Source organism: Erpetoichthys calabaricus, chromosome 8 (genome assembly GCF_900747795.2).
Source record: "Erpetoichthys calabaricus chromosome 8, fErpCal1.3, whole genome shotgun sequence".
Taxonomy (NCBI): Eukaryota; Metazoa; Chordata; class Cladistia; order Polypteriformes; family Polypteridae; genus Erpetoichthys; species Erpetoichthys calabaricus.
Genome location: NC_041401.2, coordinates 90,904,878 through 90,931,303, shown reverse-complemented (window position 1 = coordinate 90,931,303; position 26,426 = coordinate 90,904,878). Strand labels below are relative to the sequence as shown.

Genomic DNA, 26,426 nt, shown 5'->3' with positions numbered 1-26,426 from the left:
ATTTTACTGTTAATTGTTTTTTTTTTGTCTCTTGTACTTGACCTATTTAACTAACCCACCAGAAATGGCAAAAAAAACACAATTAGTAAAATTAAAAGAAACAAAGCTCAATGTTAAGGCTGAAATTTTACCATTTAGTTTTTCCTCAAAATTCTAACTTGCATCAACTTTGATTGCTTCAAAGTTCATTTCTGATGGTGTTTGAAAAAGGTAAGTCAGTAAAGTGCAAAAAGTATCTGTTAATACCTGCAAAAACATATTAACTGATTATGCATGCATCAATATTTTTAGAAAATTGGCAAAGCATGAACTTATGTAATATATTTGACTGATGGTCAACTTAGTAAATATTTATTTAAGTTATAAATTAAGTAGTAGTATTTTCACATGTACGGTTGAGTACATTAGAACTATTTTGACAAGAATGGGCCATTCAGCCCAGTAAGCTCACCAATCCTATTTACCACATAGCATCATGCGTGGCATACTTTACACTGTACAGCTCAGTGTTGAACAGATTTGCCTAGTACAACTCAAAACAGTGCAGACAGGTCAAGATCTGTGTGGACAAACAATGGAGAAAAACCCAATTTAGAAAACCATAGCAATGTTCCAAATAGAACAACCAGCACAGAACACTACATTTATCTATCCAGTAACTTTACCTGCCTTGGGTGCCGTACATAGCAGAGCATCCTCACTCACACTAGGTCAGTTTTCATGTTCCAAACAACAAGAAAAATAAAGGATTTCCAAGAAATACATACTTCATGAGTTGGCTAACCAGGATTTTAACTAAAAAAATCTAATTCTATAATTACCATTGATTCAAATAATTTGGCCATGCTTTCTGTATAAGTTAATGTAGGATTTTGAAACCCTCTTAATCAAGTTATGGGTTACGGAGATGGGAGGTTATACCAGCAGCACTAAAAATCAGAAAACAACCCTGGACAGGACACCAGCTCATTGCAGGGCCACTTGTGTACAAACCACATCACTCTTAGTATCAAAATGCAGCATTATGTGTCACTTGTTCAGGTGAGTGGATGAAAAGGAGTGCCACTTAACTAAACTGAATCCATTTAACTGAAAAATGTTAAACAGAAAAGTTAATAGAAAAACTGCTGAGTGGGGCATGAATCAGTATCATCTGGGGTTTAGGCAAATGAAATCCAAAGCACAAGCTTCAATAAAATTTAGACCTTGTTTCTTTTCTGTCTGCACAGTTTCTATAAGAAAACTTAAATTCAAACACTGCTATTCACCATCTTTACTTTGAAAGTATACCACAAGTAGATTCTACACAAGTAAAAACTGAAACCATGTTAAAGACCTTTCCTACTTATTATGAAATTGCTTGAAAATGACTTGTAGTAAAGTCAGATTGAATCAAGAATTTTTTTTTGTTTACATAACACTGCCATTATTTTCGAAGTGTTTTAATAAGAGTGGCATGGTGGTGTACAGGTTAGCACTGCTGCCTTACTACAGCTATTTGTGTAGGTTTTTCTGTAGGTTCTTTGGTTTATCTTCTACCTCTCTAAAACTTGCATATTATTTTGTTTGGAGATTCTAAATTGGATTTGAGCATGAGTGATCACTGCAATGGATTGACACCCAATCTAGGATTGTTTCCCACTTTATGTCTAGTAATACTAGGTACTGACTCACTGTGAACCTGAATTAGATTAAGAGGGTTTAAGAATGCTGTGTTATGTTAAACTTACCACAAAAGTGTTATCAATTACAAAGGTCTGCATACATCTGCTTCAAAATCTGTTCATATTGAACGCAACAATACCCAATAAATAAATATACCCTGGGGTGTGTGGGGGGTTGATTTGTTTTAAACCTTTTTTTTTCTTTTTCTTTTTGTAAAACTGGAGTTGTGTATGGAATGTTATTTGATTTTAATAAATTCAATAAAATTACAAAATAAATAAATAAATATACATCTTTTATGTGATGCTACTGAGTATTCTTGCCAGCTACCTTTTTACCAAAGTAAAATGCATGCAATATATTAGTGTGATTCATATGTTAACAGTTAAAGCAGGTATTCATTAAATGAACTGAACACGGTGTGGTTTCATGCTGAAACATGTTAAACCATTTATATACTGACTGTATTTGACAAATGTTCTCAAACACTGATGGATGGCATGCTAGTTTCGCCATCTGAAATAATATCAGACAGCAGGGTGTTGCAGATAATACGTGACATCCTTTTACCGAAAGGAGACAAAAATACCATGGCCTAGCTCTCTTACAGACTGTAATGTGTGTGCATAAATGAAAACACATTTTTTTCCCACTTAGAGCATACTTACTTCTTTCAACAATGACACTCAATTAACCGCTGTGGAGACCTCTTTCCATGAACACTTTTTACTACTACAGTACCTCATGCACAATGGCCGGTGCCCCTAAAGAATACAACTTTTATATTTCTTCTTGAAGTCATTTGGATATCTTCAGTATAAAAGGGTTAGAACGGGGCAGGCTAAATTGTCAATAACAATTCATACAGTGGTCCTTATAAAATTAAGGTGTATCACAGAATTCCACCAATCCGACAATGGTGAATGACAAACATTAACTTCAAAAATACAAGCTCCAAGAAATGTTTTCATTATAACATTTTTATTAAAAGCTATTAGAGAGAACAATTTTAAAGTGAAGTGATTTTCCTATGACATCATGTAGTCACAAACATAAAACTGCTTGCTTCTGCTCATTTTGCTAATATATGAATATGTGAACATCACAACAATTAATCAATTGCAAATATTTGTATCTGTCAGTAGTGTTTTATACTTGCTTTCAGTAATTTTCATTTGTGAAAAGACTTGCTGGCAGCTGTACATGCTATCCAATAATGATGTTGTGCAAAGCGGGCTTGGAAAGCCTTGGAAACAAATCCTGACTGATGTACAGTCTATAGAAATCAAGCAGAGAAACTTTTCTAAACTTTAAGTTCAGTGTTGTCCTGGGGCTCAAATGTGCACATCCAGCTGCAAAACATCTGGAACACTGCTCATATTAACAGCAAAACGAGATGAAACAATTGCAACATCTGTCTTGTGGCACCTAAAGTCCTGAAAGTGAGATACAAATTCACCACTAAGGACGTCAGTCCATCTGCATGTCTGGTGAAGTTCACATTCCTATATGAACACTGTTCCTTAAAATTGGAAAACAAACCAGTTTTGCCTGTTGTAACTGGATGGATGGATGGATGGATGGATGGATGGATAGATACTTTATTAATATGAGCAGTGTTCCAGATGTTTTGCAGCTGGATGTGCACATTTGAGCCCCAGGACAACACTGAACTTAAAGTTTAGAAAAGTTTCTCTGCTTGATTTCTATAGACTGTACATCAGTCAGGATTTGTTTCCAAGGCTTTCCAAGCCCGCTTTGCACAACATCATTATTGGATAGCATGTACAGCTGCCAGCAAGTCTTTTCACAAATGAAAATTACTGATTACATCTTGCCTGAAGAAGGGGCCTGAGTTGCCTCGAAAGCTTGCATATTGTAATCTTTCTAGTTAGCCAATAAAAGGTGTCATTTTGCTTGGCTTTTCTCTTAATCCCAAGGGGAAATTCACTAAAATAAGAGTATTTTAAAGTGTGAAGCATGGAGTAAAACATAAATTAACAGCTTTGTATCTAAATTCAAATGAGCTCACATGGTAAGCCGTAACTGCCCTCCCTCTTCTGACTTGGCAATGACATGTTTGAAAAACACACAAACCATCTGAAGGCAAGGTGAGAATGCTAGTGTCGGTAAGTGCATTTTATTTCTCATCCTATTAAACAGAGTGATACTGCATCCATGTGCTATAAGAATTTTCAGAGCTCCATCTTGTAATGTTTCACCTTCTTACTACAGTGCATTCATGTAAAACACCATATCTGGCTGACCAATTTATATTTTTTTTAATTTTATACACCTGGCTGAGGTGAAGAATCGGCACTTGTGGTAGCTTTGTTTTTTCCAGATTGTCCTACATGGAGCTCTGACTTCATACAGCTTTCACATGAAATTTCTAACTCAACAACTCTGATTGTTCATATATCCAATAGCTCATAAATGCAGCAAAAAACGTTTTGTTCATTCCATTACTGGAAAACCTTTCTCTTTTTTTCAGAAACCTTTCTCTTTCTAACTTCTCCTTTCACATTTGTATATGGAGCTGTTTATAATCATTTGTGTACCTTCGAGGTACCACTGCCAAAAAAAATCCATTGCTGATAAAATAAGCCATGTTCAGAGTCACATTCTTTAAAAACACACATTCTGGACAAAAAGCAAGTAAGAAGCTAAAAACAAACACCCCTCTATGTGGTAGCAGTACAGACTGTCCCTATTCATATGATTAAAGCTTTATTTATTTAGTTATTATGCTTAAAACCAGCCACCTTTACCATCATGTGGTTAAGAACAAACATCACACAAGGCTGAGTGGCCCACAGACCCCATACACCCATGCCATGGGACTGACAATGATTTAGAAGCAACACACACACAAGAATCAAGCGCTAGTTATGAAAATTAAACTGCTTGCAGTACATTTAGGAGGAGAAACTTCAAAGTTCTAACTGCCATGTACAAAGCTTCTTAAAAATGATAATGTCACTTACATTTACCCATGTGCTTCAGTTTATCTCTGAACAAAGCATCATCAGACACACCATGGCAAGCTTCTCCCGAGCAGGGCGCACTGTGATCACCTACAACACAAAAACAGATGCGTTTTAATCATTTATGTACAGGGTAGTTCTTGAGGGCTATAGGACTGTAGACATTACCATGGGACAGCCCATAAAGGGATATGACTAGAACTTAATGGATGGGCTTTCAGCACAAAAACAGCTCAGCTGTAGTAGAAGGGAAGAATGTCAGAAAATACAAAAGGGACCCCTGGGTAAATGACCTGGTAAGACTCAAGAGACTGCTTCCACTGTATAATCAGTGGGGGCATTTTGAAGGCCTCAACACATGCCACAAGACAGCAAGAGCATTTCATAGATTAAATTCTTGAGATACTGTTGCCTATTGGGAAGGGTAAATAGATCATAGAAAAAACACAAAGAGTGTGTGTGTGAATGTGTGTGTGTGTGAGAGAGAGAGAGAGAGAGAGAGAGATGCACAGAAGAGGTAAAATGGTGATTACTGTGATGGGACAACACCCCATTTGGTAGACAGGGCAAAAACTTGCAGATGCCAACCTTTTTCATTTATTGCTGGATTATCTACTTCAATAAACAATTCATTATGATACCTCTTGTGCTCTTATGGAATTTTATTTCAAGATGGGAGCAACCTGTATTGTTTAGACAATACATTTCAGTAGAAAGCATTTCAATAGATTCAAGACAAAGGAACAATGTAACAATTGATATTCACTCTCATATTTCAGTTAGCTCAGCTAATTGCACTATACGGAGAAAAGTATGGGATGGCCTGGCATCCCACCCTCAGTAACCTTGCGGCCTTGCATTCATTGCGATGGGAAACAATTTGAGTCCTTGTGTCGCATTTTGAAAACAAGTTTAGAAAATAGAATGGATGGACAGATGACAATTTACTGTTCACTGCTTTGTATAACAACTCTTTGCTCCTCGAAGACTCTTCAGCTGCACCACATCAAAGGTTCATCTCACTGCTGGGTCACTCAAATGTTATGAAAGGACTGTGGCCCATAAAAACAGTCAGATCTGTAGTTCTTTTCATAGTTCTGTCTGCAGAATGTTATTTGGTCAAATCTGCAATGTTTTGTTCTATGTCAAGGCTGTTTTTGTTCAGCATTTGCAATCTGGTGTCAGAATTATTGGGGATATTCTACTTTTAACATCAGTCTCAGTATGTCAAACTGTTAACTGCTATAAATTGTCTGAATGAACACTGGTCAGTTGTCCGTTTTCTTTATCTTTTGCATTCCCTTCTCCCTGAGGGAACTGCAAACTTTCCATCTTTACTATAAACATAAGGGTTTGGGAGCTTCTGATTTAGAAACATAGGTAAAATCTTTCTTAACATTTTCTTTCTTAAAATTAAGTTTGATCATTTATGAATGCCAACATAGTAGGTTTAAACAAAAAAAGGTGGTATTTAAAATATTTGAGAAATCACAAGTGATAAGATTTTTAGGACTGTGAGAAATGTAGAATCTAAATAAATGGCTTGCTTGCTGTATGCTGAAATCCATATATAGTCATCTCTATTAGCCAGATATCAGTGATACTACTGATGCTACAAAAAAAGTGAAAGCTCATCTGATGTCAAATGGTGTGTGGCTGAATCAGGCTGTTTCACCAGAACATGTTTCCTAGAATTTATGAAGACTTATAATCAAAATGTGAGCTGTCGAGCATGCCGGCTATCACGCTTGATGACAGATGTAGAATCGAAGACTGTAATAACATCTGAGGTTGAAGCTGTAGATTACTTTAGTAAAGTAAATGAGATATATAAGATGGAGATGTTGAAAGAGAATGAAAAATGTTACCCTATAAAGCAGCCATGAAAGTGGCTAACAATACTTTATTTAATAATGTGTATTGCTTCCTATCCAGGACAGCTCATGAAAAAACATGTGGCTCAGACCTATCCAGTTTATGATGGATGGACACTGTGCCTGGGTAATGTTTAAAGTAGTCGTGCCATCAATTTACAGCCACCAGTATATATATCAATTGAAAGAATTCCTATTTTTTTTCTAGTTAATGTTGAGACTCAAATGATTAAATAACTGGCTTGGACTTTGTGGTTTAGGTCAGGGTTTGCTAAAGCAAACAAAACCTGTGAAACGGGGGTTAACTTCATCCACTCTGCAAATTCCTTCAGCCATTCCCAATGTGAACAGAAGGGCCTGTGACACACAGACAGAGCAACACAGGATCTCCTAAGGCTCATCTTTAGTCAATGAAGATGTACTCCTGCTGTTTAAACACTGAATAGAGGAGAATTAGAGAGCATATGATGGCATTAATCAAATCCAGAACATATCAGGACAGCATACCTCAGGGCAGAGTAACAGCACTGCTGAAATTCTGGAGACACATAACCTTACCTGGTGATGGATTCTCCATGCCCATGCCAGCCAGGTTGGATTTTGATTTCTTTGATTCATATTTTAGCCGATCTGAAACATTAAATAACAAAAAGATGAATAAGATTAATCAGACCAAGGCCTGTCTGGCACAAGAACATCCATGTACCTCTTTCCAGTGCAATGAGGAACTCGCGGTTCCTCTGTAGCTCTTTCATGAACTCCTCATTCTGCAAAAATAGCGCAATCCTTTCGTCTTCCAAATACTGCTTCAGCTTGTGCTCCTGTTCTGTGGCAGCCCCCTGGCAGACCTGGAGGGCACCCCCTGCTCCTCCCTGAGCTGGCACCAGTGTCCTTCCTTGCAGGATACTTGAAGTGGAGTTCTGAAAATAGCATGAAGAAAAGGCAGCTTGAGATTATTAAAGTGACACCACCTAATGCCAAAAAGCAAAAGATCTAGTGGACAAGTTCAGAAGGCAAAAAGATTGCCTTAAATTTTTAAGCCAACACTTATAGATGGATCCCCTCCTTTAGGCTTGTCAAATTAACCTAATTAAGAATTTCTACAAAACAAATAAAAAACTATGTTTAATTTTTGACTCTGCTTGTTATAACTAAATAATAAAATAATGACAAACACAAAGACTTGAATATTAGAGCCAGTTTCAGATGACAATTTATAGAGCCTATACAGGATTTAATAATCTGTCAGATAATTATAACTCATACATCCATTGTTGTAACCCGCTTATCGAAACTCTGGGTGTCAGGAGAATACAGTCTATCTTGAAGTTATCGTGCACAAAGCTGTATGGGATGAAAAGTGTATTGCATTCAAATTAAATTATTTTTATACTTTATACTGCACATTTACATTAAGAAGACTAGAGGACTGTATCCTATTACAAATATATCTAGTAACAAAACACTTATTAGCCCATTCTTCCTAATATAGGTCAGTATCAATTTCTGTCACAGGAAAGACTGTGCACTGGTCCAGTACACAAATCCCTTTAACTATTAAAAGTTGGAGACTCCATTTCTCTTAGGCTGTTAGCTTTGAATTTTGTACTCTTAATGTCCAAGAATTAGGTCCTTCAAGGTTAAAGAGTCAACTCTTAAACAGCTACAAAAGGTAGTGATATACAGGGAAAGGTCAGCTCAAGAGTGAGCCATTGGTAGTGCCATCTGTCATGCTGTCTTATCTACTGTACATCATATTGATCCCTTGTAGCTGGGTCTTGGTGGGCCTTTGAAGTTACAACAATACAAAAGACAAAGGATTTCAACTGTGTGTTGCACTACTGTGTATCAGCTCTATCTTCCAAGTGTTTTACCAAATTTCAGAGGCTGTCTTGTGCTATAAGGTGTCATGCTTAATGTTACTTTATGTATGTAGTGTGTAAAGAAGTTACTTTTATTTTTTGTCGTTTGTTTCACTATTCGTGTGGTCTGCCATCTATTGATGATATCACTGGCTTTACTGTGCGGTTCAGTCTTTAATATGATGTTATATCTTATCTTCATTCAAGTGCATATGTGTGGCATGCTGTGATACATTATGGCTGGAATCCTACTGTATATCAGACTGAAATACATTTTAAATGCTTATCTGATCCTTGTTCTAATTCAGGGGTGTCAAAGTCAGTTGCTAAAGGGGGCTATAGTGGCTATAGGTTTTTGTTCTTGCCACATTCAGGACCAGTAACCAATTACTGCTGCAATTATTGCCTTGAATGAAATCAAATTGCTTTTTAAGATTCAGAACCATTAACTGTTTCATTTTTCCCTACTCAACAGCCAAAGTGAGGCAACAGATAACAATCAAACTATGTGGTCTCAAACCCAGTTACTGGAGGGCCGCCATTTTTATTACAACAAGTTTCTTAATTAGAAGCCAAATCTTGAAAATCATTATTTAATGCTATGGCTTGGTGGTGCTCTCATTCTGCCACACCAAAAACTGTTGAATTTCTTTTTATCTGAGAGGACCATTTTGTGAACAAGACTAGATCAATACTTCTCAGACCTTCACATTTTTCTTTTCAAATATCTGACTTTAAAAAATGTTGTATGATAAGCTACAAATGTGGTCAAGTTAGCTCTCATGTTGGCAGCAGCAATTAGTTTCTAATTAAGAAAGTGGGTAGAATTAAAACATTAAAACACCTGTGGCCCTCCAGGACGGGAGTTAAGAAACCCCATACTAAATAAATAAAGAAAACTGTCTTTCTAATGAAAGTAATCCTTTTGTTCTTCAAACTAAGTAAAATGTTAAGCCTTGAAGTGATTTTGTGATTAAGAATTTGGATTCACCCTTTAGACAACACCACTCATATCTGCTGCTATTGTGTACTGATTCATACTCACCCCAACTACTTTTCTCATAATACCTGTTAATAAACATAAAGCTCTGCCACAGAAAAAAGGGAAAAATACTACACATATCTTTAATGTATGGAATGATCTAAATGTCTGCAACACTAGGAATGAGGGCTCCCAAGTAAATCTGATTCTGAACCACCCTGAAAGCAAATCACATCTCCGATGGACTTTGATTGCATTGCTGGGATAACACTATGCTATAATGGGGCTACAGCTCAGGCACAGTGGTGCTGCTTTAAGATTACTGCTTAATAACCACACCAGACTGGGTTTTAACCCAGCTGGTGCCCCATCCAGTGTTGGTCTTGCCCTACCTCTGATATTGATTACACGGGATAAATGGTTCCAATAAGTGGATGGATGGAAAAATCACTAATTCTGAGAAAGAGATGAAGATATACTAGAACCAATGGCACAAATGAATGTGTCAGTTCTGAAAAATGAAACAGGGTGATGTAATAGCAGCATCAGATATGCATGTGCTTCAAGTGTATGTGCTCCTTATTTCCCCATACTTTTTCATTGAAATGGTGTCTGGTGACATTTTTCAAAGTAGACTATTCACCGTTAAATGAATATTAAGTTTTCATACCTTTTCAGGAAGAAAGTGAAAGACAATAAAGTAACATGATATACGTATTGCTGCTTTTGTTTTCCACACACACTGCTTTTCTGAACACACTAATTATTAATTTAGTTCCAACTAGGTGTGTTGTTTTGGTCCAAAAACACTTCCAAGAACACATTTGTTAAGTTGTGTGGAGGATGACTAGAAGTAACTGAAATGTAAAGGTTTTTACGGCTGAGGCTTGGTTATCATAAACATAGCAGCTGCATCAGTATAGCAGTGAATACACTCAAGACACCCTCAAATACTTCGAAATAAGACCTTTCCATAAACTATACCCGTTAGAGTGATATTTATCATGTTGACATAAGTTGTGCCAAAGTTCTTTAAATCCAGTAAGCACTAAGCTCAGACATTTACCAAGCTGGCTTTTGTGTTTTTTGCTTTAAGGATCCCCTTGTAGTCTGCCAATGCTAATTTTCAAATCAAACACAAAATAATAAATAATGTGATAAATGAATATGTTTATTATTCAGTTTCTTGGTACCCTATAAAGAGTGATCAGAAAATAGCATTTACTCACATTAAAAAAGCTATTGATTCTTGATACTATTGTGATGGGCTGCCCAGTTGGCAAGACTAAAAAAGGGAGGATAGCATAGGACGGGTACAGCCATAAGAGATAAATGCACTGGCACTGCCACGGGCATGTACTGGCAGTATGTTAGGCCATATACAGCTACTAACTGGACCAGAAGGGCAAATGACAGGTCAACAGTGCAAGAGCAACAAATAGCTATGACTGGGAGTAACAACACAGAAATAAAGTAGGCCAAAGAGTCATCACAGGAGATTGGAAAGTCTCGTGGCAGATGGGACAGCATATGATCTGAGTCATGAAGATGAGTGATGTTACTCGTTTAAAGGTTGGGACGGGTGGAATGTCCATTATGAAACTATCATCTAGCAGCACACAGTTTTCACCTGGCAGAGATGGAACCATTCTGCCTCTTATTGACATGCAGCCAAAATGCAGACCAAGACATTTGGCTCTTTAAAGACTACTTTACCTTATGGGAAGAAGGATCACCAAGAGCTGCTACAAGTAGTCCTTACCTGAGATATCACTGCATGAAAGTGCCACTACTGCCAGATGAAACATCTGTAAGGATTTAAAATCTCCTTAGGAGATGTTTTGGGGTAGGGACATCCTGACAGGAAGAAGATACTTCCATCTGTCTGTTCCTTTTAAATGAAGTAAGAAAGTGTCCAGTGGTACTTTGGATTTGGGGACACCATTTGCAGGTAAAGGTACAAGACCTACTTAGGTAGCTCCCGAGTGTGACGCTATAGCCTCACCGTGACGCTGATCTATTTATAGCACGGACAGCTACGAGGCAAGACTTTCAATAAGTTTTACATATGAAATACAATGAGCAAAGTACTAGCGGGTTTGCAATGAGAAAAAAAAAAAGGGGAACGTTTTTTTTCTAACTTTTGTAAGATATTTGGACTTACCATCTGGTTGTTAAGGTTTTTTTTTTTCAGAGGTTTCGCCGTAGGTTTCGAGCGCAAGACTCGCGCGTAACATATCATTTTTACCGACTGGTGTTTTAAAGGGGGTGCAGATGCTAAATGTAGTCACAGGTGCCTGAGAAGGTCCAACGAAAGCTGTAAGAGAAGTCCAAATAGTATTAGTAACGTACGTGTACCGTAATGTTTAAATTTGTATGTTAATAACCTCGAGGTTAGGTATAAATGTTTTTGTTGTTTCGTTGTTTATTGTTTTATTAGGTATAGGTGGTTGTCGGATATTTTGATTTGTATTTGGATGGTACGATTTCCCCGGAAGGTCTTAAATGGTATCTCCCTATGATCAGGTAAGCCGGTCCTGCTAATGGAAAAGGCTTTATAAGTACAGTTGTGGCCACAATGAGGGGATCGTGTGGAGAGAATTAAGAGGTGCCGGAGCGCTGAGCTGTTGGTTGCTGTAAAGGAGTGTGGTAGTCTCCTGAGGACCAAAAACGACTCCTGAGATTATTTTTTTTTTGAGGAGTTGTACTGGGAACCTGGACTGACACAGAGTCCAATTTTGTATTATTTTAAGGCTGCTGATGCCCTTGCATGGACTGTAATTGAATGTATATATATTAGGGTAAGAGCCTTTGTGTTTTACAATTTTTATTTTTTTTGTCCTATTTTTTCTTTTTCTTCCCCTTCTTCATTATTTGATTTTGCTGTGTCACTGGATTATTTATACATTTTTGCATCCTTTTTTTTTTTTCTCCTTCAAAATTAAAATTACCTTTGGTTTTGAACATCTGCCTCTCTCATGCCTCTTATTACCCCCTCAGTCCTGGTCGGTCCCAAACTACTAGCAGGCCATCTGTTTTATTAGACGGTCTGTGACATTTTGGTGGCAGCGGTGGGATAGACTGGGGGGCTTGGAAGGAAGATCTTAGAGAGAGCAGAGATGGCACCCAAGAAGGTTTCTGCATCCGTTCCAGCTTCCTTGTCAGGTGAAGAACCACAGCTGCAGTCCCCAGAGTCATCGGAAGCAAGGTCTAAAGAGGCACAGTCATTGGAAAGAATGTTCCAGCAGTTTCTACAAGCACAGGAGTACAAGGAGAAACAACAAGAGCTGAGGTGGAAGTCGTTGCAGCATCAGTTTAAGTTACTGCAGACGGAGGTACAGCGAGGACGCGAGGGAAGTCCTTCAAAGAACCCTGGAGTGGCTCGTTCACAACCTGTAAGTCCTAATCTAATGTCTACAGAGGGTGCGGAGGTTAACACCAGTAACTCTGCTGCAGGATCTACCAGGTGGGTGGAAGGTCCAAAGCTCCTCCCCTATAAGGAAGATGAGGATGTAGAGATATTTCTTGCCACATTTGAAAGGATGGCTGTTGTTTTTTCATGGCCAAAAACTGAATGGGCAATAAGATTAGTACCCCTATTAACTGGCAAGGCTCATGCAGCTTTTGTGGCTATGGATTCTTCTGAGTCATTAGACTATGAGTCACTCAAACAAGCCATATTGAATAAATTTGAGATTAGTGTAGAGAGTTATCGTCTGTGGTTTAGAACTGCAGAATGGAAGGAGGGTGAATCTGCATTAGAGCTACAAGCCAGATTAAAGGATTTATGCACTCGTTGGCTTAAACCTCAACAACATGATAAAGAGATTATAATTGACTTTATTATTTTGGAGCAGTTTTTACAGGTGATGAAGCCGGAGCTAAAGACTTGGATTTTAGAACATCGGCCAAAATCTTCGCGCCAAGCCGCGGAACTGGCAGAGGTCTTTCAAACTGCTCGAGGCCATTCCAGGAATCTACAAAAAGTGACTAAAACTATTAGGGCCCCAATGACTTATCCAATCCTTCCTAGTGCATCCAAGGTCGTGGTAGGTCATGGTTCTCTTACCTCTAAGAGTGGGAGGGATGGGGGTGGAGCCGGTGTAATATGTTATCTTTGTGGACAGCGGGGTCATAAGAAAATACAATGTCCTAGGTCTAAGAGTAGTGCAGTGTGTGAAGAAAATAAATTCTGTTATGTTCCGTGCCCAATTCCTTGGAAAGTAGTGCAGAAGAATCAAGAAAAGGTAGTTAAAGTAAAAATAGCTGGTCGAACCAGAACAGCATTGATTGATACTGGGAGTACCCAAACCTTGGTGAGAAGAGATATTCTAGATGATAAATTGCTGTCGACATCCAAGAAGGTGGTTCTGAGATGTGTCCATGGAGATGAGGTTTCTTATCCATTGGTGAAGATGTGTATTGAGATAGGAGGCCAAATGTATGCAATGTCAGTGGGCATAGTGGATGACATGCCATACCCTGCCTTGCTTGGGCTGGATGTGCCAGATATAGATGGCATATTGCAGCAGAGCCTGGTGCAGGAAGCCCGGGTCTTGACCAGAGCTCAAGCAGCTGCAGCCATAGAAAGTGACCAGGTGGACTGGAGCACTTTGCCTTTTTCCCAAGGGAATGAGGACTCTGTCCATAAGACCCGCAGGCAGAGGAAACAGGCGAAAATTTTGGGCACACCTGCCCTTGATACTGGCATTACTCTTGCCTCTGGAGATAGTGACTGCTCACCTTTCATTACAGGGGAGATAGGGGCTTTGCAACGAGGCGATCCCAGTCTGCAGGCCTGTTTTGTTAAAGCCGAAAAACAACATCAGTCAGTTACAGGAGAAACCTTTGTGTTAGACCAGGATATTCTTTACCACCAAGATGAGCATGGCAAACAGCTGGTATTACCTAAAGAGTTTAGGGATGAGGTGTTAAAAATGGGACATGATATCCCTTGGGCCGGACATTTAGGGCAAACTAAGACTAGTGATCGTATTGCTAAACATTTTTATTGGCCAGGTTGGTCTAAAGATGTAGTCAGTCATTGCAGGAGTTGTCCTGAATGTCAACTTGTAGGACCTGTTAAGAAAGGAGACAGAGCTCCGTTAGTGCCATTACCTGTGATAGAGGAGCCTTTTAGTAGAATGGCGATGGATATTGTAGGTCCTCTACCACGTAGTAGTAATGGGCATCGTTATATACTGGTCCTATGTGATTATGCAACGAGATATCCAGAGGCATTCCCATTGAAGAAGGTCAAGGCTACTCAGGTTGCTAACGCCTTAGTTCAGTTGTTTTCCAGAGTTGGCATCCCTAGGGAAATGTTGACCGACCAGGGGGCTAATCTTACAGCAGGGCTAATTAAACAGGTGTATGGTTTGTTAGGGATCCAGGGTTTGAGAACCACACCTTACCATCCACAGACTGATGGCCTAGTAGAACGCTTCAATGCCACTCTGAAGCAAATGCTAAAAAAGTTTGTGTCTGACACTGGGGCAAACTGGGATCAATGGCTGCCATACTTGCTCTTTGCTTATAGAGAAGTCCCTCAGGCGTCCACAGGATTCTCGCCATTTGAACTGGTCTATGGGCGAAATGTTCGAGGCCCTTTAGCTGTTCTGAAAGAAGCATTAGAAAATGGCAGTGGTCCAGAACATATGAATATTCTAAGTTATGTTATCAGAATGAGAGATCGACTGTCAGCAATGTCTGAGTTGGTTAAAAAGAACATGTTGCAGTCACAAAAGAAGCAGAAAGCCTGGTATGATCAAGCTTCACGTAATCGGAGTTTTCAAGCCGGTCAGAAAGTCTTATTATTGTTGCCACTATCGACTAATAGTTTGCTGGCAAAATGGCAAGGCCCGTATGAGATTGTTTCACAAAAAGGCCCAGTAAATTATGAAATTTATATGCCTGACCGGTCTAGAAATAAGAATCAGGTCTTCCATATTAACCTGTTGAAAGAGTGGAGGGAAAAAGCTAATCCTGAGGTACAGCTTTTGATTCGTAGAATTCAAGATGAAGATGAATTACCAGAACAGTTTCTGCCTGCCACATCATCTTCTGCAGATCTACCAGCATTGGCCCACCTTTCGGAGAAGCATCAGGAACAGTTAAAAACCCTGATTCCGGAGCATCTGTTCAGTGAAATACCTGGTAGGACTAATTTAATAGAGCATAATATTTGCCTTACATCTCCAGGTCCCGTACGACAGACATGCAGTAGAGTTCCAGCTCGTCTGAAGGAAACGCTACGGAAGGAAGTACAGTCCATGCTCCAATTAGGTATAGTAGAACCATCTACTAGTGAATGGTGTAGTCCAGTGGTACTGGTTCCAAAAAAGAATGGACAAATTCGCTTTTGTGTGGATTATTCCAAACTAAATTCTATTTCTGCTTTCGATCCATACCCTATGCCAAGGGTGGACGAACTGATAGAACAACTGGGTCCAGCTATGTTTTTATCAACTTTAGACTTATGCAAGGGATACTGGCAGGTGCCACTAGCAGAAACAGCTAAACCCCTCACAACATTTAAAGTGCCTAGCGGACTGTATCAGTTTAACGTCATGCCTTTTGGATTACACGGAGCTGCAGCCAATTTCCAAAGGTTGATGGATATTATTTTGAGAGGGGCAGAATCTTATGCTCGAGCTTATATTGATGACATTGTAATCTACAGTGAGACTTGGCATGAGCATTTATCACATCTTGCTGATGTTTTTCACAGGTTAAAACAAGCCGGCCTGGTGGTAAACCCGGCTAAATGTGTGTTAGCCAGATCTGAGGTACAATATCTGGGATACACCATCGGAGGAGGATTTGTAAAACCTCAGGTGGACAAGGTGATGGCTGTGCAGGATCGTCCACGTCCTAACACCAAAAGACAAGTCCGGTCATTTCTAGGACTGGTTGGATGGTATAGGAGGTTCATTCCACGGTTTTCGGAGATTGCCCTCCCACTTACTAATCTCTTACAGAAGAAAGAGCCCAACCGTGTGAAATGGACTGAAGAATGTGAAAAATCTTTTGCTAAATTGAAAAATCTAATATGTTGTAACCCTATTTTGAAATGTCCTGATTATAATTTACCTTTTTGTTTACAGACAGATGCATCTGGAGGGGGACTGGGTGCTGTATTGTTGCAGGGTGAGGGCGAAGATAGACACCCTGTTGTCTATATAAGTCGCAAGTTGTTTCCTAGGGAAATGAGATATTCCACTGTTGAGAAGGAGGCACTGGCAGTTAAGTGGGCAGTGGACTCTTTGAAATATTACCTGCTAGGTCATCCTTTCGTTGTGGAGTCTGACCATCGTGCGTTGCAATGGCTAGCAAAGATGCGTGACTCCAACGCTCGAATTTCGCGGTGGTATTTGTCCTTACAACCATACAAGTTTACAGTGAAATATATACAAGGGAAACAAAATAGATGTGCCGACTTTCTCTCTCGAATGCATGATATCGAGGGTCTGAGTGAGGGGGTGTGTGACGCTATAGCCTCACCGTGACGCTGATCTATTTATAGCACGGACAGCTACGAGGCAAGACTTTCAATAAGTTTTACATATGAAATACAATGAGCAAAGTACTAGCGGGTTTGCAATGAGAAAAAAAAAAAAGGGGAACGTTTTTTTTCTAACTTTTGTAAGATATTTGGACTTACCATCTGGTTGTTAAGGTTTTTTTTTTTCAGAGGTTTCGCCGTAGGTTTCGAGCGCAAGACTCGCGCGTAACATATCATTTTTACCGACTGGTGTTTTAAAGGGGGTGCAGATGCTAAATGTAGTCACAGGTGCCTGAGAAGGTCCAACGAAAGCTGTAAGAGAAGTCCAAATAGTATTAGTAACGTACGTGTACCGTAATGTTTAAATTTGTATGTTAATAACCTCGAGGTTAGGTATAAATGTTTTTGTTGTTTCGTTGTTTATTGTTTTATTAGGTATATGTGGTTGTCGGATATTTTGATTTGTATTTGGATGGTATGATTTCCCCGGAAGGTCTTAAATGGTATCTCCCTATGATCAGGTAAGCCGGTCCTGCTAATGGAAAAGGCTTTATAAGTACAGTTGTGGCCGCAATGAGGGGATCGTGTGGAGAGAATTAAGAGGTGCCGGAGCGCTGAGCTGTTGGTTGCTGTAAAGGAGTGTGGTAGTCTCCTGAGGACCAAAAACGACTCCTGAGATTATTTTTTTTTTTTGAGGAGTTGTACTGGGAACCTGGACTGACACAGAGTCCAATTTTGTATTATTTTAAGGCTGCTGATGCCCTTGCATGGACTGTAATTGAATGTATATATATTAGGGTAAGAGCCTTTGTGTTTTACAATTTTTATTTTTTTTGTCCTATTTTTTCTTTTTCTTCCCCTTCTTCATTATTTGATTTTGCTGTGTCACTGGATTATTTATACATTTTTGCATCCTTTTTTTTTTTTTTCTCCTTCAAAATTAAAATTACCTTTGGTTTTGAACATCTGCCTCTCTCATGCCTCTTATTACCCCCTCAGTCCTGGTCGGTCCCAAACTACTAGCAGGCCATCTGTTTTATTAGACGGTCTGTGACACCGAGTTTTATTTTGCCTATTTGTACTTTTTCTCCTTGTGTTCATAACTACTGTATATTGTGTTGTTTTTAAAATAAATAATGCCATTTTAAAAACCTTGTGACTACTTGGTATATAATGATATACCAAGAGGTGCCATCTCATGTTTTACTAATTTTGGATTTATACATACATATGCCAATGTGACTACACAGTGTCGTTATTTTCTGGGGGTGCTTGGGTAATTTTTTTCTTTGTTTTCTGATGCAGGTCTAATCCAGGTAAACATCACTAAGAAAGCCCTTACACTACAGGATCCTTCGACATGACAGACTGTTAAATCTTTATCAGACAGCAAATGGTGCCACAGCTTAATAGCTAACCACACTGCCTCATAACACTTGGAACCCAACTTGATTCCCAGGTGTGCGGTTTACATGTTCTTCTTTGGTTTGCCAAAGTTTCCACTCACAGTCAAACAACTCATCATTAAACAAACCGATGACTGAACTGTCCTGGGTGTGGCATGATTGTTACCGACAGATGTACGCGTGTGCCCTACAGGGCTGTTACCTATTTTTGTATCAGCTCTGCCAGGAAAGGCGGTAGCATCCCAGAACACTGTATTGGAAAAAACAAAGGTTGTGCAAATAGATGGATGCATTTTCTTTTCATTTTGACAAGGAAGGCTCAATATTAAATCAGGCACAAGGAGCAACACTACATGGTGATCCATGCATAATGCTCCAGGCTTGCTGTCTAAATTAACCCAAATTTACCTGCATACTCTCCATTTGCTGTGGTAGTATCCTCAAGAAGTCATCTGGAAGGTTGCCCAGTAATGGGGGATTCCAGTTTCGATAATGCCGTGGTTGCTGTGGAACAAGAGTTGGTTGTGCATCAAACCTGCAAAATAAGTAAGCGATTAACAGTACATGTCTTTGCAATGAAGCTCTTCAAAAGGTGTAAGGTGGCATCATCTGAAAATGCCATGGTGGCCAGAATCTGAGATACTATAGGACCAGACTAGTAACCATTTGGAAATTGCAGAACCCTTTTTTTCTTAAGACTAGTGTACCAAAATGGCAACTGTTCAGAAATAGCAGGTTAACCAGTTCCTTTGACTGTTAAAAAATCAAGAAATAGTAGAATTGCTTGTTCTTGAAAAACAATGCCAAAAGATTGGCAAGGATTCAAGACCAGCCCTGGCTAAAATATTTGGGCATAATGTGAGAGGCACTACACAAAAGAACTGTTTGTGGAAATGCATTTTTTTGGCAAGCACTGTACAGATTGCAGAATATAATCACTCACTCCACTCTTCCAGAGCGATTCCAAAGCAATGCACACAAATAAGAACAGCCAGAACTAACAAGTTTCTCACAGCATGCAGAGCTTCCTTGAGGACATGTATATGCAGAGAGGAGAAACTAGAAAGTATTTAGAGCCAATGATGTGAAAACCTGGAGTCTTCTGTGTCTGCTATGGCACAAATGTGTCTGGAACAGCAGGGTGTGAATTTTGTTTTAAATGTGTAAGTTCAGTCAGATGAACCTGATTTATCTTTGTCAAGAAAGTGGCTGGCACCTCTAGATCTAGAAGCATGACTTGCTTACCTTGGAGGGGGAGTAGGTGGTGCTTCTGGGTACTTTCTATCATAGATGTGCATATCATATGTGGGGGGAGAGTAAACTGGTGGAGGTTCTTCATCTGAACTGTCTGGCTCCAGAGTTCGCTCCAAGATCTAGAATAATAAGGATACAAGACAAAAAAGATATTCACTCAAGAGAAGCTGGTTGGCAAGGTATAAACATAAATAGATATAAACATACTGTTTGACAATGTTAGCCAAAACACTGCCTAACAGTGGTAAAGGGTACACCGTGTTTTTGGGAAAATGCCAAATATCTGACTTTACCATTTAACTGCCTCAGCCTCTTCCAGAGACATCGAGTTTGTTATACTGGTTCAGTGTGGAGTTATCTCTAGTGAGGAACCATGTCTCTTTTACTGCCACGTGGGTCTCTCCAATTCAAACCAGATCCTCTCAAATCAGTGACATAGTGACATCTTCTCTCTTCCATGATTTATCTGTCCATATCTTCACTTGTCACTTTCCTGTGGCTTGACCAGATTAACTTTTCAGTAATATCAAGACAGTTTTTGTTGATTTGCAACCCAACTCAAATCTTCACTGTTAAAAGGACCACCTGTAGTACTAACAATTGCTGACATATTGATTGATTGAAATGACTTATTAAAATAAAGGATGTATTTACAGCATGTTGGCTACTGGAGATTCTAGTGCTAGGATCTCAAAGTAGTGTCTTTATGGGCTGCAGAATTTCAATTTAAATCAGATTTTAAGTTATTCGTAGCTGCTTTTTCATTGTATGTCAACAGTCAAAAAAAACAAATCACAAAAATATGGGTTTTACTCTAAGAAATTAAAAAACTTAGCTGGCACAGTCAAAGCCTTCAGTGAGCTACATTTGTTTTGGACATATTTTAGATAAATTTGCTTATTTGCATGTTTTCTTAATAGGAGAAGCATGGTAGTGCAACATTTTTCAGAGGTACTTTATGGCTTCAACAGACTGGGTTAATATCCTGGCCCAAAATTTGCATTTTTACTAGTGTTTGCTACATTTAATTTGGAGTAAACTGTCAACTCTAAATTGGTCTTGTGTAAGTGAACTCTACAAAAGACTGCTGCCCCTAAATCTCGACTTCAAAGTGACTCTAAAATCTAGACAAATAAGTTTCAGGGAATGGTTGTTCTTCATAAAGCAGATAATGGAATACAATATTCAAAAATAAAAAAAATAAGGATTGCAAAATACTACTTACTACACTCTGGTCTGTACAGCTCTCTGTTTACTTATTCCAAAAGGTAACATTTATAATTTTGGGTATTTCTGACTAATAAGAGTAGGCACTAGCCATTTAATTAAAAGAAGTGGTGGCTCTCTGGCTAAAGGATCGGGGCTGGTAACTTGACGGTTGCTAGTGCTATCAGATCCTGGCAATGACAGAAGGAATATTACTCTGTTGGGCCCTTGAGCAAGACCCTTATCCTGCAATTGCTCCAGGGGAGCTGTACAAATAGCAGACCCTGCGCTCTGAAGAAAGTCTCTGGAGAGTAAGTTTTGGTATGCGGAAAATGACAAATTCCTAATATACTGTAAGAAATTGTATATGGTGATTAAAAATCACTAAAACAAATTAAATGTATTATGATGATCTACGTCTGAGGGTGGCCTTCACATCAAGTTAGTTTGAAAGCTGTCAGTTCCATTCCAACTATGAACTTGATTCACTTTAACAGGTGTGAAACACTATTTGAATACACAAATATGAGAGTACACAAAAATTTTGAAGCCTGGTCCAAATGGGAGTCTTCTGTCTCTACCAATTCTAGACACACAGGTGTGCTTTGTTTTCAAAATCTGTATACAGTATGTGAAAGCAAGCTATTCCAATTTGTATTCAGTATCACAATGTGTGAGATACTGTGAGCCTGCATCAGTAAGTAAAGCTGTCATCAAACAGAGCAATGGCCACACTGAAGGATGCAACTAATGACCAACTGAACAGCATTTACTGGTATTGATGCAGACATGTAAATATGACATGTAAACTGCAAATCTTAGTCACTGTTACATAAATACAAACTCACTAATAATTGCATCTACCAAAACGGAAGTCTGCACACAACGCTACAACCCAGGCTCCACATAATATATAGGATGTAACACACATTTCTTATGCACTACCAGCTCTGAAGGGAAATTGCGTCCTATCCCATAGTAACTGGGCACAAGGAGGGATCCCTAAATATGGCATCAACTAGTATGTATTAAAAATATAATTATTAGACACTTTATTGCCCCTTTATCAATTGGAACCACAGGTTTATATAGCTACATATAAAGTATGCTACTTTGGCATTATGAATATTTGGTGTTTTACCCACCCATGCTCAACTAACACATCAAAAGGTCATGCTGAATTTTAAAGGTACAATGACTTGTCTCCTTCTTGTTATTGACACTTATCAGCATGTATACATTTGACAAACTGCTAATGTGAAAGCAAATCAAACTAAAATCTAAAAAAGTCAAAATTCAGACTACACCTGGAAGGTGGGAAAACCCTGAAAGATTGCTAGGGTCCAGTCACCATCCTGGAAGGCTACAGTATTTCACTTACACCTGATTTTCATATTTTCAGAATCATTATTTAACTAGAACAGGAATCCCATGCTCAGTCCTAGAGGACTACAATGGCAGCAGGTTTTTGTTCTAGTGCTACTGCTCAGTTAGAAGTTAATCATTGCCGATAACAAAATTTGTAATTTAATTCTGTGGCTTTCATTCAACCATATCAGGTCACTCATATATTGTAGACTGTTCCTTTCCAATGATATCATTCAACTGATTTGTGCCTCTGAGCAGATCAGGAATTCTCAGTCCTTCACGTTTTGCTCTTCCATTACTTTCCAGACATTTTATTCATATGGAAATGTCTTGACTGACATTCAGGTGTAATTACGGCAAAGTTAGATGATGTACTGCTGGTTCTTTCGTCATTGTTAATTTGCAGCTGGTTAAGAAAACAAGAAGCAAACAAAAGTAATGAGTGCAGCTGTTTGTGACTAAAAGAGGCAATTAGGAGTTTGAATTTTAACAAGCAAATTAAGTAAAATGAAGCCAAAAAATGTTGCTTAAGGCATAACTGCTTATGCAGCAATGGCTGGCTTCTGATTAACAAATTGAGCTGTAGTTAAAATCCCACATCCACTGATTTTGGAAACCCCTAAATTAGACCCTTGGTTTTCTAGCACATTCTTATTTTGTGAACACAGCAAAATATAAAATTTATAAAAAGGCCAATTGCCATTTAATTTTTTTAACATTATTAAAATCCTAACAAATATTAAGATATACACCCTACTGGTCAAACATTTTAGAACACCTCAGTTTTTTCAGTTTTTATGGAAATGCATGTTTTAATATTTTAATGATTCACTAAATCAATCATGAAGTGTACAAAATATTATTCAAATTTTTGATTCATCAAAGTAGTCACCTTTTGTTCATATAACAGCCAAACTGTGGAAACCCTTTTGATTCAGAATGCCAGTCACTCTGTACAAGGCACCAACTCTGCCTCCAGCAAAAGAACCCCAGACCATCAAACTTCCTCCTCCATGTCTGACAGCTGCACACACTGAGGAACAATCTTTTCATCAACTCGACGGCATACAAACACCCTGCATGATGAACCGAAGATCTCAAATTTTGATTCATCAGTCCATAAGACTTTCTTCCAGTAGTCCACAGCTGGTATTTCAAGGCCCTGTGTTGTCCTTTACGGAATGGATTTCTTACTGCCAATTCCCCAGTCAAATCTGCAGCACAAAATCTCCTCTTCACAATAGAAACTGAGATTTGCTTTTTTCCACTGCTGTTAAGCTGTGCTTGAAGCTGTTGTGCACAGAAGAGCCTATCACGCAAGCTGGTGACCCTCAGAAACCTGTCTACTGATTGTGTTGTGACTTTGGGTCTGATTTTTCTGACAGTTCAGACAAAAAGCCATTCACAGCCCCTAATAATGCAGCTCTATAAAGATAAAAAGATGGGGTTACCGGGGCTTCCACCTGGACCAGGCCTGGGAGAAGTGCTCACTTCCATCAGGCGTAGCCCCAAAACATAACATGGGACTGCCCTCCTCTTGGCTCACCACCTGCAAGAGGAATAGAGGCCGGGTGCAATGTGACCTGGGTGATGGTTGAAGGCAGAGGCCTTGTTAGCCTGGAATGCAGACACATAGACTCTTGGGACGTAGAATATCACCTCTCTTGGGTGGGAAGCTGCTGGAGTTGGTGGGTGAGACAGAGAGCTACCAACTAGGTATAGTTGGGCTCATATTCACTCACTCGCTTGGTTCTGGAACCAAATCCCTCAAAATAGGCTGGAGTCTCCTTTACTCTGGAGTTTACTGGGGGGGAAGATGTCAGGCAGCAAGGAGGTATAGACAGGCCAATAAGGCTATGGCGTTGGCAAGCAGGGAAGCAAGAACTCAAGTGTTGGAGGAGTTCAGATAGACCATGGAAAGTGACTATCGATCAGGCTCAAAGAGGTTCTGGCAAACCATCACGTGACTCAGAAAGAGAAGGTACGGATTCACCCAGGTTGTTCTCAGCAAGTGTGGAGAAGGGATAACCCAGACTGAGGATGTTGTCTGGTGGTGGAAGGAACACTTTGAGGAGCTCCTGAACCCAACAGATATGCCCTCTGTGGAGGAGGTAGAGCCAGAAGCTGATGGGAAATCAATGCCAATTTCCCTGAGGGAGGTCACTCAGGTATTTAAGCAACTCCACAGTTGCAAGGCCTCGGAGGTGGATGACATCTACCCAGAAATTCTGAATGCTCTGAACATAGTTGGACTGTCACGGCTGACACGCCTTTTCAATGATGTGTGGTCATCAGGAGCTGTGCCTCTGGAGTGGAAGATTGGGGTGTTGGTCCCCATTTTTATAAATGGGGACTGGAGTGTGTGCTCCAACTATTGGGGATCACACTCCTCGGCCTCCCTGGAAAAGCTTATGCCAGGGTATTAGAAAGGAAACTCTGCTCAGTCACGGACTCAGATCTAGGAGGAGAAATGTAGATTCCATCCAGTGTGGAGTTAAAGAGTCCCTAATAAGGGCTATTTGGTTCCTGAATAATCACACTGAGAGCTGTATCTGCATACTCAGAAAAACATCAGCACTGCTTCCAGTGGGTGTCAGACTCTGCCAGTACTGTGTTTTGTCTCCTGTCCTGTTTGTGATTTTCATAGACAGGATATTGAGGTGCAGCCAGGGAGGGTGGGGGGTCCAGTTCGGTGGACTTAGAATCACGTTACTGATTTTTTTTTACAGATGACATGGTCCTGTTGGCTTCATTGGGCTGTGAACTTTAGCACACATTGGGATGGTTTGTGACAAGAATGTGAAGTGATAGGGATGAGGATCAGTACCTCCAAATATGATGCCATGGTCCTCTGTAAGAAAACGGTGGATTGCACTCTCGAGTGGAAGGTGAGTTACTGCCTTAAGTGTAGGAGTTTAAGTACCTTGGGGTCTTCTTTATAAGAGAGGGAAAGAGGGATGGTGAGATCAACAGACAGATTGGGGTGGCGAGTGCAGTTATGAGGCTGCTATACCAATCTGTAGTGGCAAAGAAGGAGCTGAGTCAGAAGGTGAAGCTCTCAATTTACTGGTCGACCCATGTTCATACTGTCACGTATTGTCATGAGCTTTGGGTAATGATTGAAAGAATGAGTTTGCGGGTGCAAGCGGCTGAAATGAAATATCTCCGAAGGGTGGCTGGGCTTTACCTTTGAGATAGGGTGAAAAGCGCAGACATCCAAGAGAGGCTTGGAGTGGAGCCACTGATCCTCAACATCAAGAGGTGCTAACTGAGGTGGTTTGGGCATCTCATACGGATACCTCATGGACACCTCCCTGTGAAGGTTTTATGGGCATAATGAGCTGCTAAGAGACCTTGCGGAAGACCCAAGGCTTGCTGGGAAGATTATATCTCCTAGATGGCCTGAGAACATCTTGGGATCCCACAGTATGAGCTAGCAAGTGTGGCTGGGGTAAAGGATGTATGGGCCTCACTGCTAAGACTATTGCCCCCGCAACCTGGCTTCGGATAAGCGGTGGAAAATGAATGAATGAATATTATTAAAATGCTTTTAAAGTGGTTGACCATTTTCATGATTGATAAAAGAAGAATTGCTTCTATTTTGGACACAGTGATTTACAACTATGAATCAATATTTTTAACCATTAGATTCATTAAAAAAAACTCATAGACACCCATTTCACACAAAAGGCAAAATAAAGCTTTATTGGTAAAACATTCTAGCAGAAGTGAAACTGAAACGCTTAGGACCTTTTCAGTTCCTTTGTGTAGTGCATAAAATAAGAAACAAGAAGTGAAGCAAACTAGGAGTATGGTGAATGAGAAATATCTTCTGATTAAGAGACTGGTTAAAGGTAGACACTGAGGCCTCCCAGTACCAGTACAGAACACTCATAGTCCAAAAACAGTAGCTAAAACAGAAATCATTTGATCAAATCAGCTCTGCCTGGTTGGAAATACCTTATCTAAAGTCTCCTGAAAATTCAGATAAATAATCTTACAGTGTCTTGAATAACCATAGTTTTGTTGCTTCCTCACTGAATTTCAGAATATTATTATATTATTATTATATCTCTCTATTATAAAAAAAAAATCCTGCAGAGAAACAGTAGGGCGTTGAGACGTGATCGTCACATTAAGATCACGGAAGACACTTAAAAGACCCGCAAGACTAAAAAGATTGGCCACAGAGCGTCTCACAGGGACCTTAAACATGAGACTGTGCCAAGAGATTGACCCAGGACCGTCTCGCAATGACGTAGAACATGAGATTCTTGCAAGACATGCCCTGCTTACAACCAAATAAGAGCACGGTCAT

At 39.5% G+C, this 26,426-nt stretch overlaps 1 protein-coding gene across 1 annotated transcript in view; it reads right to left on the bottom strand.

Annotated features, from left to right (window-relative positions):
• The window catches only part of cuedc1b (CUE domain containing 1b), a 99,191-nt gene that overhangs the window by 15,166 nt on the left and 57,599 nt on the right, over window positions 1–26,426 (bottom strand). Inside the window, 7 exon segments of the mRNA XM_028807086.2 lie at window positions 4,653–4,742; window positions 7,085–7,156; window positions 7,233–7,363; window positions 7,365–7,403; window positions 15,450–15,459; window positions 18,679–18,815; window positions 19,526–19,653. Of these exon segments, the coding sequence (XP_028662919.1) occupies window positions 4,653–4,742; window positions 7,085–7,156; window positions 7,233–7,363; window positions 7,365–7,403; window positions 15,450–15,459; window positions 18,679–18,815; window positions 19,526–19,653 (607 nt within the window).